The 19455-nt window shown below is 38.4% G+C and overlaps 1 protein-coding gene across 1 annotated transcript in view; it reads right to left on the bottom strand.

Moving 5' to 3' along the window:
• SPON1 (spondin 1) overlaps window positions 1-19455 on the bottom strand; it is a 303833-nt gene that overhangs the window by 227525 nt on the left and 56853 nt on the right. The window contains exon 3 of the mRNA XM_088145876.1: window positions 3852-3985. Coding sequence (XP_088002002.1) covers window positions 3852-3985 — 134 coding nt within the window. The remainder of the gene's footprint in view (window positions 1-3851; window positions 3986-19455) is intronic.

Raw genomic sequence — 19455 nt, 5'->3', positions numbered from 1 at the left:
AAACGAATATGTTTCAAAGAGCTCTATACTTCATACAGACAAGGACTTAAAGAGTAACAGATGCAAATAAAATATATGTGTATATGTGTACAAAATTGGATTTCAGTCCTATCTAATCCAGCATTTTGTTGTCAAAGTCGCCAACAAAATGCTTACAGGAAGCCCACAATCAGGAAATAAATACAATTCTATTTCTCATTTAACTTCATCAGTCACTTCCTCGGTTTTCAGAGGCATAACAGTTTTGATACTGAAAAGTAATATAGCCATCGTATTTCATAAAGTTAGCGATTAGCACCACATTTTGTTAGATAAGTTTGTTAGTTATATTTACATCCTGTCTTTTTCCAGTTTAAGGTCACATACTTATCACTCCCTCCTCCTACTTTCCGCACAACATTGGCCCTATGAGATAGGTTGGGTTGAGAGAGCGAGAGCGAGAGTGAGAGAGAGAGAGAGAGAGAGAGAGAGAGAGAGAGAGAGAGAAGTTGGTCCAAAGTCACCTAGGGAGTTTTCATAGCTGAAGACAGACTTGACCCTGGATCTTCCCAGTCACGGTAAAGTTTACTGTACTTTATAAAGCTGTAAATTATTTCTGAAACCAGACTAAAAGGGAGAGCTTTTGCATATACAGTCACTAGAAGCTGAACATCTAACTAACTACATGTTGTGATAGTATAGCAAACTATGCCCTGTGTGAAGAAATCTTTCCAGTACTTAAGATAGCTGACTTTTGCCTAGACACAACTATTTTCATAGCAGGCTTTTAAAATTGCTTTGTTTTTCATAGTATTATTAGTGCTTTCATGTTTGCCACAAAAGATGAGAAAAATAGTGTCCAACATTTGTAAGCATTTATGGGGGCGTGAAAAGGCAACAGCAATGCGGGGAAAGGGCTTACTCTCAACCCTATAATTTTGTTATGCTCAAAGCTTTACGAAGTAGTAGGAAAACATGCATGGTGTTAAGTCTGTGTCAAAAGAAAAGAAATAATTGCTATGTACTAGGCTACCCCCACACTACAACATAATGTTGCCTTTTACTGTTAATCTCTAAAAAGTTGCAATGATGGTGGTGTTTAAATTTGATAGGCTTCATTCTTTATACCCAAGATATGAGATCATTTCCAGTTCTTGAAGAAATTTTATGTTTAGAAGGAATTCCATGTTTCTTTATTGATACAACCTAGGCTATCTGAAGGATTAGCACTGTTGCCAAACCACTTAAGGGTAGGGCCCTCAGACACTGTTGCAACCGAAGCTTTAGGAAAGCTCAGGAGTTTTGTGGACATAAAGCAGCCAACATCTTAGAACTGCAACAGCAATTTGGAGATACTTTCTCAGATCAAGCATCTTATGGATTTTTTCATGCTTCCATTTACAGCCCACTTTCTCCTAAGAGCTCAGTGAAGCCTACACGCATTGCTCTCCTAAGCGTATTCCTAAAGCAGCCTGTAAAGTAGATGAGTCCTTGTTCATTCTCTCTATATGGCCAAACCAACCAATATACTTTTTTCATCCTGGTAATTCACTTTGGTATTCATTCAGCAGCCATTCATTTTTGATCCTATCTCTTCTAGTTTTACCAGACATTCTTCTTAAGTACCTCTTTCCCACCATATTCAACTTAAGCTGGTGTAGGTTTCTACTGACCAGCTCAACTCTCACTTCCATACAGTAACATGGTAGAAGCATGTACTTATACAGAGTCATTTTCATTTCATTCAACAAAGAAAGCACACTGCCCGCTACCTTTCCACCAGCATCTAAAAATTTGTCCATCCATTTTCCCATCTTCAGTAAACATTCTACCAAGGTTCATAAAGTCATGTATTGCTCTGGGGTTTTTTTTCTTCACCATTTATGTATATTTTGTGATAATTCATTCTGTTTGCTGTACCAAACACAACTATCTTGGCCTCTGACACAATAATTTTCAGATCTATATTCCTCACTGCATCATTCAGTCTATTTAACATTCTCTGCAATTCTCATTCAAGTTCTTAGCCAGCAACATGGCATCATCTGCATACAAAAGTACATGCAGGTTTATGTCCCTAACTAACGCACCTGTAATATTATCACAAGTCCTCCTTATACATTTATTATAAATGCATTAAACAACCAAGGGAACTCTGCAAATCCTTGTCTTATTCTCTACTCATTGTGGAACCTTCAACTATTCCATTTTTCTTGTGTATGATTTACTTCCATCATATACCATTCTTATCACATTCAACAACCAACTTGCAAGTCTATTCTCCTGCAAAACATTCCATTGTTCAAGCCTCTTCAATTGATCATACACTTTCTCTAACCTAACAGTCATACAATCAATATTCTCCTATTTAAATATTTCTTAATGACTTGCTGGAAAACAAAACTCTGGTACGAAGGCAGCTGCCCACTTAGGAACAGGAGACAATCGCTGGAGCAGGGTAACACTTGTACAGCGGTTGCTGCATTGGTTGCCAATACTGTATGTTTCGGAATTACAGTACCTATCAAGCCTCACCTGGTTTGGTTTGGTTCCCATTACCTTTGAGACAATCTGTGCCAAGTAAAATTTACCTAGCCTGCTCTATCTTTTAAAGGGGGCTACTTCAAGTTTCCAAGCCATATGAGGCTATGGGGTGGAAGCCCAGAGGTAGCCTTTCTCTGTGGTGACCCTGCAACTGTGGAATAACGTGCTCCCTAAGGTCAGACTGGCCACTTCTCTGCTGACTTTCTGAAAGGCAGTCAAAATATTTTGGTTCTGCTGGGCTTGTGGGAATCAGGGGTACTGGCTGCCTGTTTACTGTAGTAAATGTATTATTTTGGGGCTTTTCACAAGTAATATGGATTTTTGTGATGGATTGCCTTTATTGTATTGCTATTGTTGTAAACTGCCCAGAGTCTTCAGATAAAGCAACATAGAGATAGATATAGATACAGACAGATATATACACACATACATACATACACAGAGAGAGAGAGAGAGAGAGAGATTAAACAAATAAATAAATATTGTACTGCTACGATAGCATGCAATATGGTTTCTCTTTCTCTCTCTTTCTCTGTTAGGTGGATATACGCATTCAGAACAGCCAGTTGTGTAGGCTCCTGTAGAAACCTACAGTACGTGCAAAAAAATGCAGAATTCTTTCACTGCAAATTATCTGGATGTAGTCTTTTGTGCAGTGAGGTGTAGCAGAAAGTCCTACTTATGTGCATGTCCCCATCATAAGAAGATTATGGATTATTAGCATGTGATCATAAGGGCCATTCACAAATCTTATCACACAGGAGATATCATGGGTATGTGTTTGTAGTATGTGTCTGTGTGAGCAAAAGACCATGTCAAATTTGAACCAGTTCACATGCATATACCAAAGGGGCAGGACTTGGATCGTGACACTGTACCTACCATCATGCAGATTTTGACCACCCCCCTAAAAGCCTCTCCAGCCAAGCATTTTCTGAAATGTGAGCTACCTGCAAATGGGGAAGTGGGCCACCCCATCCTCCATGGAGTTGCAGCACTTAAAATAAAAGACTAGTTAGTTGCAGTTTCAAATACACCTCAACGTAGCCAGAAGTACTTCAACTCAGTTCTTGAATTTGGTCATTTTTTGTAGAATTACAGAGGTCTCGATCTGGTTTCAAAGCAGTGCAAATTCCATGTATAAAAATCCCTCCAATTATCCCAGTGTTTATAGGCATTCCAAGCTCTAAATCTTGAGAATGGTTATTTCTGAGGCTTTCATAGTATAACTAACTCTTACTGGTCAAGCTAAAAATCAGTACAATATCATAAAGTACAGTATACGCAGCAAGCTTTCAACCATATATTTAGATAATAAATTTACTTACTTCAAAATTACACAGCCTGTGCCCAAAGGAGGAGCTGTCCAAAACACCTGAATGCGAGTCCTCCTCCTCGGTGTACTCTCTGTCACAGCCACAGGACAATTACTCATGAACTGTGTTTCTTCTTCATCTATAATCTAAATGCATACGAAGAAGCAAAAGTTTATTAGAAGCACCATGACCACCACTTATTTAGAAAGTGAATAGAGGTACTTGGCACTATGCTATACAGTGTTCTATATATTATCGAAGTTAGCTCATTATTTTTCTCAGTATAATCTGCCTCTCTGGTTGAAATACTAGAAGTGGATCTCACCAGATTCTAATAAAGGCCTATCAAGATCTCTTGCATGGAATGGAGTATCTGAGTTTCTCAACCCAGCGAAGGTAACCTTGATGTAAGCAAGGTGTACTCCTGAACCTCTTATGTAAGGTCCAGCTTCGGGTTGCTCCACGGTTCTGGAACATAATGAGCTTTGAGTTTGCTGTTCAATTCACCCAAGAAAAAAATTAAAGAGAACCAGCCTTTTAAAAATTATACTATATAAGCCCATTCTTTCAAACTGCATGACATCTTACTGGAAAAGCTCTCAAATCCATCGTTAGCATTTTAGTGTTTGGATTCAATTTCATCACAAAACCCACAGAAATATTTTTTTAATTTCAAAAGCAAATTACAAAATGGATTTTATTTATTTTCTACCTTGATGTATATTTTCACACATTTCAGAAAGAAATTAAGGAGAAATAAAAGAAAAAGAAAAGCACAATAGAGAAAATGGGAAATGTAGAGAAAACACATATAAAGAAAGCTTTTTTTTTCCTTTCAAAGAAAAAAAAAAGCTTTACAGAAATCTGATCTGTAATGTGCCATTAAAAGTTAAATTCATTTTAGTCATTACAGGAAGAAAATAATACAGTGTGCATCATTTCTCTTACTTGTGCTGTAACAATTGGCAGCTATGGCTAGAATAGTATAAGCCACAGAGCATAATAACAAAAGGCACCCTATAATTCTGCTGAATTCAAGGTTCTGTAATACCCTCAATCAGATATAAATCATATTTTCATCAGTCTATGGCATCACTGTCTTTCTTTTACTAGTGTTTGGGCCATGATGTATAAATCCTCCATTTATAGAGCTTGCAACTGGTAAACAAAAAGAGAAGAAAAAGAGCCTTAGCTCATCTCCTTGTAATGCGATGTAGGAAAGACCTTGGGAGACTGAGCAAAGAGACACTGCAAAAGGAATGGTCAGATAAGAGACAGCATACCCCACAGCTGGATAGTGGGTGGGACAAGAGGCTCAGAAGAGACCCTCCCTAGTTTCTTGGGCGGTAAAGGAGGTAAAGGAGATGGGGGCGAATTGTACTTTCAGACTTGCAAGATTCTGTCAATGTAGCATTACAATAAAGTAGAATGAGCTAATCTGGTTGTGATTCGTATCTGGTTTACCCCTCGAGGCCAACATCAATCTTGCAAGTCTGAAAGTACAATTCTCCTCCCCATCTCCTTTACCACTCGAGAAACTAGGGAGGGTGTCTTCTGAGCTTCTTGCCCAACCCACTATCCAGCTGAAAGCTATGCTGTCTCTTATCTGACCATTCCCTTGGCAGTGTCACTTTGCCCTGTAGACATGTCATGATTTGGATACCACCACTGAGAAGGGCTTCTCTTCTCTAGCCACCTATCTCAATTCATAAGATCTCAGAAAGACTGAGCTCAGAAAGACTTCTGTGGGACGATCTCAGAAAGTTACTTTTAGAGAGGTTCAAGATGCCTGTTGAGGTAGGCTCATGTTTTCAGAAGCAAATGTTTTACAGCTTTAAAAAACAGTCCAACTGCATTGGTACAACTTTATTTGAAGTGTTGTCATTGCTTTATGCTCATGCCGAGGACAACCTACTCCTTTCCAGAAGCTGGCATTCTATAAATTGAACATTAATCATAACACACAATGAATATAAAATGTTTAAAACATATTTAAAATTTATTCTTTATTTTTAGTATTTAATACCTACCCAAAACAAAAGGACTCTGGTTGATTTAAACTTCAAAACTATACTATAAAATGTAGAAACAATAGAAGAACAGTGGATAAAACCTTGTGGCAAAGGACAGCATTATTACAACAGGGCTACCTTTGTATCTGCTCTGGGTTATATATTAACATAGCAGAGTTTTAAGATAATGTGTTCAAAAGAAAGAGATGGACACTCAAAGCCACTACAGAGGGGCATAATAAATATCTTTGTTAGTTAATAAATATAAATATTAAATAAATAGTGAAGTTCATAAATATTAACACATTGATGCTAATAAATATTAAATGCTATGGCAGGCAATCCTCTTTCCTCTAGGCAGTCTTGATTACAACTCCTGTATGAGTGAGCACTAAGGTGAGAGACAGAGGTTTTCACACCAGAAAAGGCAATTATGTAACTATTCAAGAATCATTCAGCTTCAAGTTCACCAAGCATCCACTGAATGGTGAGAAGAGCAAGAAGAAAAAGCAATGGATTTTAACCACTGTCAGTATAAGAGGGAGATTACACCCTTTATGCTGGCAATGGGCGATCAATTCTTTCATATGGTTTTATTCTTGCTTGTAATAAAGATTCTTATCTAGTCTAGCCACATCTATGAGACTTCTGCCAAGGCAGAAAAAGCCAAGGGAATAGGCTAAGCTGGGTACGGTCAGGATGTCTGTGGCATACTATTGAGATCTGTGACACTCTGTGACAAACAGGTTGTCCTCATTTAATGACCACTCATTCAGCAACCATTCAAACTTACGACAGTGATGAACAAGTGGTAGTTACAACTGGTCCTCTTACTTATGGCCATTGCAGCATCCATGTAGTCAGATGATCACGATCCAAATGCTTGGCACCTGGCTTGCGATTACGAAGTTGTAGCATCCCATGGTCACATGATTGTAATTTGCAACCTTCCCTGCCAGCTTCCAACAAGGAAAGTCAATGGGGAAGCCAGCAGAAAGTCGCAAGTCACAGTCATGATGTCCTTGCTTAACAACCCACACAGTCCTTGCTTCATAATGGCAACCGCAACTAATGGAACTGCCATCACTAAGAGGTGCAGTCATGTGGTGTTTCGACTTATGATTGCGTCTCTTAACAATAGAGTTTCTGTTCTCAACTAGCATCATGAAGCAAGGACTACCTGCAGAATAGTATGTCTGTGACATACTACTGGGATATTCAGTTAGCCTGACAATATGCCTCAGCTGAGGGATGAAGGAGTTGTAGAAGTATAGTATGTGAAAGATGCAAAGTTTCTTTGATCACTTCATCCCTACACAGTTTGTCAAGGAGCAGAATCATACATCTTGGCAGAAACACAGAGAGAAAAAAACCCCAGTGGTTTGGGGTGTTCATTCATAGATATATGAATTAAATAATATTTCCTGTATCCAAAGTAGATTATCCTCAGAAAGTGAGCACAGAATGGCAGCCTAAGAGACTAAGTAATTCCTAGTTTTAAACCCCATTTTTTAAAATGAATTCAATAGTTGCTTACACACTCATACTTTTATTTGGAATTGCCATACTTGGTTCACTCATTGTTTTTACAGGGAAACTATACAATGTTCTTGGTAAATTGTTACATTCTAGTGTTTTTTGTTTTCTTCCTCTGTTTTCATATAAAATCTCAGACAATTATTGTAAAGAAGCACAATCGCAGCAGTTAACCCAGCGTAGACAGGCAATATGCCGTTGAAGGAAAGTTTCTTGAAGCCAAAAGCTTTCAGTTTTGTGGTTAGTCAATTTTATTGTGTCTGTGTTCAAGACAGCTGGAAATTAATGCTGAATTACACCTTAATTGCTTCCTATTTCGTCAGTGTTTGTCACCCATGAAGAAAAGGGCATTAAATTACTCATTGTTCTCTCTCTATAATAAAGTAGCACTATTTTTCCATATTGGAAAGAAAAGGGGGAAATAATGAGTAATTTAATATCCTTTTTTGCCAGGGGACTGAAGCTAAACAAGGGACAATTAAGAGACAATTCAGCATTAATTTCCCTCCCGCCCCCCTGCCGGGCTGACCAGGAAAGCAATTTGGCTGGACAGATCTGCAAAGTGAAAGCTCTTGATTAGCATAGAAGAAAAGATGCTTTCTAAATGGAATTCACTTGTGAGTAGAAAGTACAGAAAAACTTCAGCAAAGGGAAGGATAATGGTAGTTAATATAATGCCATCTTGGGTGTGGAATGGCATCTTCGTTTACATTACGCTTCCAACAAGTTGGAGAAAAGCCATGCCTGATAATGCAAAAAAGCCCTGATTTAAAAGCAACTTATTGGTATTCAGCAAATCACCCTCATGAACTCAGTTTCTGTCTACGAAATGGAGTTATCTACCTCAGAGAGTTGTTGTAAAGAGCGCTAAGAACTCATCAGAATATTCTAAAATGCTACAGTGCCATTACTGCACTTCGCACTGCTGATAATAGCCCTGTTGCTTAAATCATGAGCAGTTCTTTTAGATTGTAGATAAAAGAGATAAAATATTTCATTTATTTGTAGTCCTCCTTTTATGGCATAGCCCCAGCAAAGTGGCTTACTAAATAATCAAACATTAAATCTATTAAGGAAAAAAAAAGCATAAAAGCAAAGATGTAAACTGGACATAACTCAAATATCAATAAAGCAGCTGCTGAGATTCCAATAAGTAAGGTACAAGCCTAAAATAGTTTAAAAATTGCTCAATAATTTATACTGGTTACATTAAAAGACCTTAAGGAAGCCAAATAAAATAAATCGCTTTTTAAAGCTCATTGGAAGACTTCTAATATTAGGACTGTGCACAGCTCAGTAGGAAGGGAGTTTTATACTCTGGGAGTTATTGGGGAAAAAAAATCGTGATTTCTTGCTTATTTAAATTAATCTTACTTGTGAGCTTATACACTTCTTAATATCTGGGCAGGGCCATATAGTTTAGCCTTCCCTAAGCTGGCATCCTCCAGATTTGTTGGAACTACAATTCCCCAAACTCCTAGTCACCAATGATTAAAGATGCTGGGTGTTGTCATTAACATCTAGAGAACCATGGGTTCACTAGCGCTAGATTCTCTTCCATTACTTGAACTTTCTTGAGTTACGTGCTGGATTTTGAAATTGAAGAGATAAAGTTTTATTTAATGGACACTATTTTTAAATTATTTGAATATGCTGATTAATGGCCTATATAAAATGGATTGGTAAAGATTGCTAAACTACATATTTTTCAGAAATTGTTTCTGTTTCCTAGCAAAAATAGATTTCATAGAATTGTAGAATTGGAATGAGCCATTTAGGTCTTCAAGACACATTTTGATTTGAAAATTGTATTTCTGTTTGTTTCTTTATATATTTATATGTCACATTTATATAGCCACCCATCTCACACAAAGCAACTCTAGTAGCATACAACAATTAAATAAAATAACAAATGGATAAAAACAATCAGTATGAAAAGATAAAAAGTGATTATCAAAATGAAAACATTCTCAATTTTTTTAAAAAATTTAGATTATAAAATATACAAACCCCATGGAGAGAGCAAAATATCAATTACAGTGGAGCCATCTAAGAATGTCTCTGGTTCCCGAAAATCCCCAGGCCTAAATTTAATGCAGCCTAAAATTGCCTATCTTTCAGCCACGTCACAGTACTTACTCATATTCAGTTTATAATCAGCTTTTATTCCAACATCTTGTCCATAAGTATATTTACCAGGACAGAAGTGCTATCAGGAGACCTTGAAGAGGTGCTGACAGGGTGTGATCAAGTGCTGCACCATTCAATTACTGTTTCCTTAATTGTTCCTTAAGGCAAACACTTACTGTATTTTCCTGAGTCTGGGTGGCTTACATGACAGCTCAGGAAAAGGAGCAGCTGACAGGTAGGATCCTAACACATTTTCTCACTTCATATTCAACTACTGCACACCATTAAAAAAGATTTAGACTATTAGCAATGTCCTTCAGTATCCTAGAATAGGGTTCCTCAACCTCAGCAACTTTAAGATGGGTGGGCATACATGGCTGGCTGGGGAATTCTGGGAGTTGAAGTCCACCTATCTTAAAGTTGCTGAGGTTGAGGAACCCTGTCCTAGAATGAAATTTATCTGGTCCTAGGTAACTCATTCAAATAAGTATCCATTGATGAGTTTCCATCAGCCTCAAGCTCCAATCCTTCTCCTTCTCCTTCATTCTACTCTTCCCATTGACACTTTTGCTGGAGAAGAGGGAACCAACACACAAATTCAATAGCGCTACTCTTTCTTGGGTAGTAGTTAGTATTTTGCTGCTTGTGTTGAGCAGCTGATATTTTTTTTCTCTTCCTTTTACTTTAAACATCTCTTTTAAAAAGTCATTGTTGCTCTACTAATACTCTTCTCTAACTTCAGCTAACATTAAGCTCTCAACTTTTCTGATACCATCTCAACAATTCCAGGTTACCTATGCCTTTTCCGCCCTGGTGCCCACCCCTCTCTGTATGCCCTTTCTTATTTTCAGATCTTTTTGTGCAAACTGGCTTTTTGAATTATCTTCTACTTTTTTCCTCACTAGAATTGTTTGCAATTATCCTTTTAGTATTTGTTTAGGAACCCATACCCTTCTTGGGTTCCTTTTTCCTTCAGCTTCTCCTACCACACACTTCTCTCTATTATTGCTTGGAGGTTATTCAAATCTGTTTTTTTCAACATCCAAAATATACATTTAACCGCACTTAGCTTTTGCTTCCCTAAAGAAGTCCAGCATTACATGGTCAGTTCCCTCAATTATTTCCATTTCCTTGCCTAAGTTTTTCCTTAAGGGTTAGCATCAAATCAAGGACAGCTGTGCCTTCTACTCTTTGAAGCAGAATGTCATGAATGTCCATGTTCCTGGAAAGGCCAAGTTTGGCACTTTTTCTCCCAACATATTTAATTTAATCCAATCCATTGTATTCTATTTAAGTGCTACCTGACTCCAAACGATTCTAGGCAGCTCACAATGCAACGAAAGGACAAAATACAATACAATTCAAAAGTACACCAGCAAAAAATCTGAAAAACAGATAAGAAAATAAGATGATGAATCGGCCAACAACAAAACTCACAAGGGGTTCCAACCACCCTAGCCCAAGGCCTTGGAAAGGGCCAGGTTTTTAAAGGCCTGCAAAATACTATTAGCGTGGAAGCCATCATCCATATCAGGATAAAGTCCTCCATTCCTACTGCTTCATCCTCAGTTTGCTTTTAGCAAGCATCATTCACATCCTCTCCTTGGTTGGGTAGGCAATAGTAGACATCAACAACAGTACTGCTTTTATTTGTACTTCCACATGTATGTTATTCCAGATTATCCCTACAGCATGCCAAATTCATACACCTAGATTTCTGAGCAGGTGTTGTCAGAGTCTGCACACTCATTTCTCAAGTTCAGTAAATCCTCTGGACTGGAATTAGTTCCCTCAAAGATTTCTTTATTGAGAGTAGTATACAGCGTCTATAGATTGTTGAGTCTAACTATTCCCAGCCAAAAGCTTTCCTTTTAACCCCCTCTTTTACCCCCCTTCTGCTGTCTTTTCCCGCTTGAAATTCTTCGCGCCTTTCTTCTGGTTTCACGACTGCTTGACCTCTAACCAAGATAACGGTTGCACCTGGCTTAGATATTTTCCTCCCTCTTCTCTCCTGACTTTTATGGCAGGAACAAGCAAGCAAGCCTCTAATTAACCATTCTAACATTTAACCCTGTCAACTATGCATCACTATTCTACATTTTAATTATGCTTTGATTTCTAGCTTGCGCAGATCCTGACAGTTGTAGATATTGTTCAACATACAGTACAACTCTTTATTATTATTATTATTACTACTGTTACTGTTATTATCATTATCTTTTTGAACAAACAGTTTTCTTCAGTTGTACCCTTGTGAGAGTCCTATTCTAGCATCATCAGATAAGATTCTAAACAAGCGTATAACTTTTAGCACTCTGCATATACATTCCAACTTGTTTAAACCCATTCTATTCTCTTGGGCATCATCAAGATTTTATTTCCTAATAGGTTTGCTTATTAAGTAATCACGTCAAAATATAAACTTCACTCCCACTTAACAAAACATCTAATTACTCCAATAGTAATGGATAATGCAGTTAATTTGGCAAAGTCCTATTTCCCTTCCTAATCTTGCCATTAGAGGGTTTTATTTTCACCTGAACTTCAGCACCAGAAATCGTAACAAAACAATCTGATTTGTCTATAAGAAAGCTAAAAAGATAGAAAAAATATATAATTGAGAGGTCAACATTCCCAACTCCAATAATAGGCATCAGGTGACCCAAATTTGATTGAACGTATTTGGTCAAGCCCCTTGTGGATTTTATTTTATTTTTTAATGGGGGACAATGACTGTTCGCATCAGTGACATTCCTTAAGTCACACATGTCCCCTGGGTGGTGCTAAAGACCAGTCACTTTGAGGGGAAAAATACAACAACAAATTGCAAGCCAGTTTTGAAGGAAATAAATAAATAACTTCCAAGTATGCCTCTAGATCTGTCCAGACCCAGCAATGTCAGAGCTGGCAAAACCTTCGAGTTCCAAATATGGGAGGCACAAATCCAATGGCATTGAGTCTTCAGCACCTTCTAATCTCCTGACCATGAAATGGCAGTCAGGTGTAGTTAGAGAGTTAAGGATTTACTTTGTGTTCCCTCTATTGTTCTGCCTGCTTTTTGTTTAAGAGATTGCTAATCTGAGCTCATTTCCTTCGGTCTTCCTTCCCAATCATACATGCATGGAGCACGTGCTCTGAACTCTCTTCCTAGTAAGAAGTAGCTAGTTAGGTGCCAGGCTTTCCCTATCCCTCTACTGCACTTCCTGTAACTAAATCTCTTTTCTGTTATAATTATAAAACCGGATTCACTAATCAGTGCTCAGGTCCGATGCCTGTTCTCAGGCATGTGTGCTTACATACACGCACATACATGTTCTCAGTTATGTGCACATACATACACAGAGATGGTTCAACCTCCGACATTTATTATTATTGTTGTTATTAGTTACCATAAGAGTGTGTGTGTGTGTGTGTGTGTGTGCCAACTCAAGGCTGCAAACATACCTAATACTCCTGCCTCCTATCTATGCTTCCTGTTTTTGTCTAGAAGGTAAAGGAAACTTCTGGAGTAGATTCAAAAGGGGTCAAATACATTAGATCCTTCAACTCTATAAACTGTATAAACAAGCATATAAAATAGTTCATTGCTCCCAATTAATATTAATCAGATGATGCTAACACTTCATTTTAATCAGGGATATGAGTGGAAAAGGGAACAGAAAAACAGAGGAAGGAAAGTTTTCAGTGGGGCATATCAATGAGTTTCTGTGTGGATATAAATGATGATTCAAACAACCTTAGGAACAGTAAGCTAGGGAAAAGCTGGCTATTAAAAAGGGGCCTAAAAGTACAATTTAGCCAGAAACACACTACAGTAGCATTGAATGTAAATTGTTGACACTTTTTTTTCCTTTCTTTTACTACAGCAGGCTTGTCTACAGTGTTTAGTTTGGCAGCTTGCAACAGAAGACAACTCTCTATAAGATTTATGCTGATTTATTTTATGTAGCTCTGAATTAATCTACAAGCTCCCTTGTAGCCTCCCATAGCAGTTGTTGCCAATGGGATTTCACTGCCAATGTAAAAGAAACTGAGAAGAGCAAAACTGTGGATCATTATGTGACAGAACGGGGAAAATAAAGATCAAGCCTAAGCCCACACGTGCAGCAAGTCACATACTGGGTTTGGTTTTCTGTTCTGTTTCACACTGGCGATCTGAAAGTGAAGGAGCCCCAACAGATGGCTGCGCTTGGTGACTACTGCTCAACATCTACACTTCTGACAAAATGATGGGTTTCATGAAGATCTACATGAGGAAAACAACCCAGAATTTTGGAGCAGGGCATCATCAGTATGCTGACGACATCCAACTTTATTGTTGTTTTCCATCCAACTCCAAGGAACAAATCAGTATCCTTAAATATTGTCCACATTCAATAATAGGCTGGATGAGGGAGAACAACCTGAAATTACATCCAGACAAGGCCATCTGCTGTTGGTAAAAAGGACACTGCACTTGGGCTTGATTTTCAACCTGGACTAAATGGGTTGTACCTAATGGGCTGTTCCTGATTCTCAGCAGTCATTGAATTCAGAGTGGGTTGGGTCAAGAAAGTTGGGTCAAGAAATATTTTTGCACAATTACTGTCAGGGTTTAGTCACACATGGCATCTCCCTTTGAAAAGGCCCAGGCTCAATGACCTCCAAGCCTGGTCAGGAGGACTCTGACCTGGGACTGGAATTAAGGCCCTCCCAGCCCCAGAGAATGCAGACAACAGTGAGTGGTGAGCCAAACGTTACACAGGTGAATGAGTGACTGTTAGCAAGGGAAGCTCTGGATGAGATCCACAATTTTATAGGATTGTATCCTAGCAACATGAAGACTACTTAGCATCATCTTAGCATCATCTTCTTGGGAGTGCAGAAGATTTTGTTATTTATGACTACCTCAGAAGGCAGATTATTTGATAGAGCAATTTTGGTGATACTTTTACCTTGAGGCTGAGTGTTTTGTGGCTGACTATGTACATTCTTTGATCTCTGGACCAGACCCTGACAACTATGACCATTTTGTCTCACCCCTTGAACCTTGATGCTGGATGCAGTTAACTTGCTGAAACCTTGACTACTGCTACTGTTAAACCTCTTACAACTCTAATGAAAAGCTGAAGACTGATTTATAGCTTTACGACCAGGCACAACAGTAAGTGGACTGATTTATGGCTATGCTGTTGATTCTTTACTGGAGTCTTGAACCAGCTGTAACTCTTCCTAATCCAGTTGGTTATCTTCAATGTACCCTACACAAGGCTATCCTTGAACAGTATCTGGATGCTGCAATTGGTGGAAAATGTGACACTCAGGCTGTTAAGTAGTGCAAGGTGTAAGGATTGTATGATACCTCTACTGAAAGAACTGTATTGAACATCTATTATTTACGGACATGATTTAAAGTACTTGTATTATGGGCACAACTTGAAGTGTTGATGTTAACCTTTAAAGGCATTAATGGCTTAAGATCTGACTATCTAAGAAGGGTGGCCTTAAGATCTGCAAGATAGGCCCTTTTGAAGAATGCCTTGTGTCTGAGTCCTGTCTTTCTGGCACGAAGGCAAGGGATGGGTCACCCCCAGGCTACTGAACACCCTCCCTGGGAATTACTCTTAGCTTATATTCCTTTAATATTCTCTACTTGTGATATATATGGAACCTCAGTCCTTCACTTTTCTGGATAGGATAGTAGTCCCTAGATTTGGGTCATAAGATAAATGCTTTTAGCACCTATTTTATTATTAATGTTAGTAAGCATTTTAACTTTTTATATTCTGGGGTTTAAAATGTTCTTAGCTGCCACACTAATTGTATACTCTCCCCACAGTGTCACAGGTGCATCCTTCATGTCATTTTGGTGCCAAAGATGTTTGGCCTTTTGAAATGTTCTCTGAATCTAATTGTAAGTATGCTGATAGGATTTTTTTAATCACCATTTTCCTCTTCAAGTTTAATTAAATTTGATTGTTTTACTATTTTAATCGATTTTATAGTGAGCTGCCCTGAAACCATTACTACCTGAAGAGCAGGAAAAATAGACAGTTAAAAGTAAAGTAAAATTAAACTAACAATGATCCTTGGTTTGATAATGCGACACTACATATTATGCAAAGCAGAGATGAGAAAGAGCTCGATAGACTTCAGTGTCTTTCTTGGAAGCTAGCTCACTCTGTTGAGCGTATGTTAGAATCCCTGCCTTTTTTTTTTTTTTTTTTGGCTTATCCTTCCAATCATGGTGCAAAAGTTCTTGCAGGGTTTCCAGTTCTCATCTTTCCTTCTCTCAAATTGACAGTTAGTATGTTGGGTTGCATCTGCTTTTAGAATCGAAGTATTCTACTGTGGGACTGAGAAGGATTCACTTTATCATGAGATTTCTGCTAAAATGGTTCCTCATTTACCAAACTCATCTGCTTTGGTCATTTAGGGTAGGGAGAATGTATTCTCCCCTGTAAATAACAACAACAGCAGCAACAACAACAACAATGTAAAAACAGTTGAACTGATTATTTACTCAAATGAGGCAGGGAAGGTTGTGCACTGTACTTAGCTAAGGTATATGGTATGAAAAGCAGTCTCAGCTTCTTCTTGAACCCTTCACTGGTTTGGGCTAGAATAATATACTTTGCCACCAGCAAAATCTCCCTGCCACTGTTCTGTTGTCTCCAGAGGATCCTCTGCAAGGGACAGTGTCAGAGTTCTCTTTTATCACTATCCTCCATTCTTGGCACACTTAATCTGCATCAGACTTTATAGACAGTATATCTCCCTATGCATGTTGGGATGAAGTTAAAGAAATATGTTTTCTGTCCTGCCATCCTCAAGCAGATATGCGCAAAGAAGGCTGTGTTGCATTTGCCCTAGATATGTCAGTGGCAAGGTATTCAGAAGCAAAAGATGATGTAAAAGCTGGCATCTTCTCTCTCTGATCCTCTCTGAATTAACTTGGTATTTGTCAACCGATCAATTGGATACAATTTGTTGGCTTTAACAAGTGCTTCCCCAGTCTTTCCTGGGTATCTTTCTGCCTGCAAATGTTGTGCTCTGTACTGATGGCAAACTGAAATTTACCCATTCATTTCTGCAATTGTAACTGAACTTCCTTTTGGCTCACTGGACTTCTACCACCACATATCCATATTAATTATTTATTTATATGGCTGCCAACTGAAACATTGCAACTCTGGGAAGTGTACAATAGGTCCAAAGGAAGCCCAGACAAACAATTTCAATCAAAATCCAACCAGACATGAATAGGCTGCCAGGAACCCACATTCATACCCTCCTCCAGATAGGGATTCCAAATATCCTGGCCCCAACACTCAAGAAAAAGCCAGTTTCTCACTCCCTTTTTGAAGGCCACAGGGTAAGGCCAATGGTATCTGGGATGAGCTCATTCCAGAGGGAAGGTACCACAATGGAATGTGCATGTCTCCTATTGGAGAGTGGGGATGGGCAGATATCATTGGGAAGAGGCAGTCCCTCAAACAACCCACTTTTGGGCCATGCGGAGCTTTATAGATGATAAGCAGCACCTTGATTTGTACTCAGAAGCCAACAGAAAGCCATTGCAGTTCATGAAGTAGTAGTGTGATATGGGTGTTATGAGGTACATCCATAATTGTCCATGCTCCTGCATTCTGGACCAAGTGTAACTTCTGGGTGGTCTTCAAGGGCAGCCCTATGTAGAGCATGTTGCAGTAGCTGAACTAGGAGGTGACTAGGGTGTGAGGGACTAATTGAGGAATGGGTGCAACTGGTGCACAAGATATTGTTGTGCAAAGGCCCTCCTGGCCACAGCTGCCACCTGCTCTTTGAGCAGGAGCTGTAAGGCCAGGAGGACAAACAACTGCACACTAGTTCCACATACTATACTTTCTATATTCTATATTACAGTCACTTACTATACAACCAACTTAGGGTTATGCACATGAAATATTGCTGATCTCAGAATGATAGACATCCAGCACAAGCTATAATGATGGCATGTGCCTCATGCATATTATGTACTTTGTGTCAGTTGCATTGGTTGTGTCAAGGCATGACTAATATAAATTTTATAATGCACATAATTTGCACAATGATGTCATAACACCAATGATGTCAGTTGTCTCCCTTGCCTTCCTGGACTCCTGTGTCCAGAAGCAAGGAATTTGCATGATGCTACGTTAGTGCCAGATTTTAAAGAGAACTAAAATGTACTTATTCTAATGATTCCTAATCTTGATTCACTCTAAATCCGTTTCTATAATCCCAGATGCATTTTGTCATGCAATTGTATTGTTCAGAATAACCCCTCCATTTAAATCACAAAGAGATACAGAATTTGTGGAGACAGCTTTCTAGCAAATATACACAATTAAAGATTTCTGTTAATGAGTTGTGAAATGTTACAGAATCAAAGCAAACAGCAAACACTAACATCCTCTAGAAACAGAGCAAGAATCTGCCCAGCTATGTGGCTGTGATGAAATAAATCAGAATGAGTGCTATTGCTTTAAATATACGTGATTGATATTCATTCCTGAGGTAACATAATACTGTGGCTGGCTTTATAAATCACCCAAGAACTGAAGTGACATATTGTAGAAGATAAAATCTATTTAGCCAAAGAGGTGCTGAATTACCTCACCATCCCAGAGCCATAACTCTTGGTTCAGCCCTTAGGCAAAACTAATCCAACCCCTTTGATTTCTTTTCTTTTGTAGCTTTATGAGTTTTAATGTGAGGAAGGCCATCAAGTCAGATTCTGACTCGGGATGACTGCATGGATGGGTTTTCATGCCATCAATGAATGCCACTTGAGAAATGGAAGGAAACTCACGGGTAAGGAGTAGTACATCAGCTGACAATTTTGGTAAAGAGAAGGAAAAAGAAGCACCAGGAAAAGCAAATACCAGAATAAGGAATGACACTAATAACTACGATGTACTAAAACTTGTGCTATGAACCCTTCATGCCCTCAGTTATATGCAAACTATGACTCTTAAAAAAAAAAAATCAGACTTCTTGTCAGGTCATTACAACTATCAGCTCATTATTTACATTTTCAGGGTTAAGTAAGGAAAATGTAGATTTTCAATTCACCAAAGCAGATTGCAGAAACAATGCAAATTATTATTATTATTATGTGAAATCACAGCTGCCAGTTCTTTAGCTGGTGTTGGCCTTCATTCGCATCGAGTTCTCCCCAAGAACCTAGGATGTTGTAATGTATCAGCGTAGTATATGTGCGGATCCAATCAGTCTTGCTTTTGTAATTGACACATGGAAATTTTGTCAATGTGCAGGTTTCCTAAGCGCCATCCAAGGCTTTTGGGTACAGCAGCTGATGTGCTGATAACCACTGGGACCACCGCTACTGGTTTATGCCATAATGTTTCAACTTTGATTTTCAGATCTTGATACTTTGTGATCTTCTCCAATTCTTTGTCTTCTATTCTACCATACCCTGCTATTGCCATAACAATTATCCACAGTCTTCTTTTCAGTCACAGTTAAATCTGGTGTGTTTTGTGCCAAGATTTTATCAGTTTGTATTCAGAAATCCCACAATATTTTAACAGGCTCATTTTAGACTACTTTTTCAACTGTTTGTTCCCATCAATTTTTTGTTACTGAAAAAATGATAATTTATACAGATGTTCCAGTGAATCATTTTGGCAACTGTTTTATGTTGTTCTTTATAATCAGTTTGTGCAATCTTCTTGCACAAGCTGAGTATATGATCTACTGTTCCTTCTGCTTCTTTGCACAATCTGCAATTTGAATCATTTGATGATTTTTCAATTCTGGCCATGATTGCATTAGTTCTAATAGCTTGCTGTTATTATTGTTGGTTGCATAGTCAGCCACTTGTTTAGACTGGATTTCACATTTTTATCCACCTATTAAGTCCTTCCCAAGGACCTGGGATAGGCAAATGTTGTCTGATGGTGTTAAAAGTATCG

This window comes from Python bivittatus, unplaced genomic scaffold, assembly GCF_059951505.1.
Source record: "Python bivittatus isolate LINGU-HERP-01145 unplaced genomic scaffold, Pbiv_v1 ctg000480_np1212, whole genome shotgun sequence".
NCBI lineage: Eukaryota > Metazoa > Chordata > Lepidosauria > Squamata > Pythonidae > Python > Python bivittatus.
This window is presented reverse-complemented; position numbering and strand designations above follow the sequence as displayed.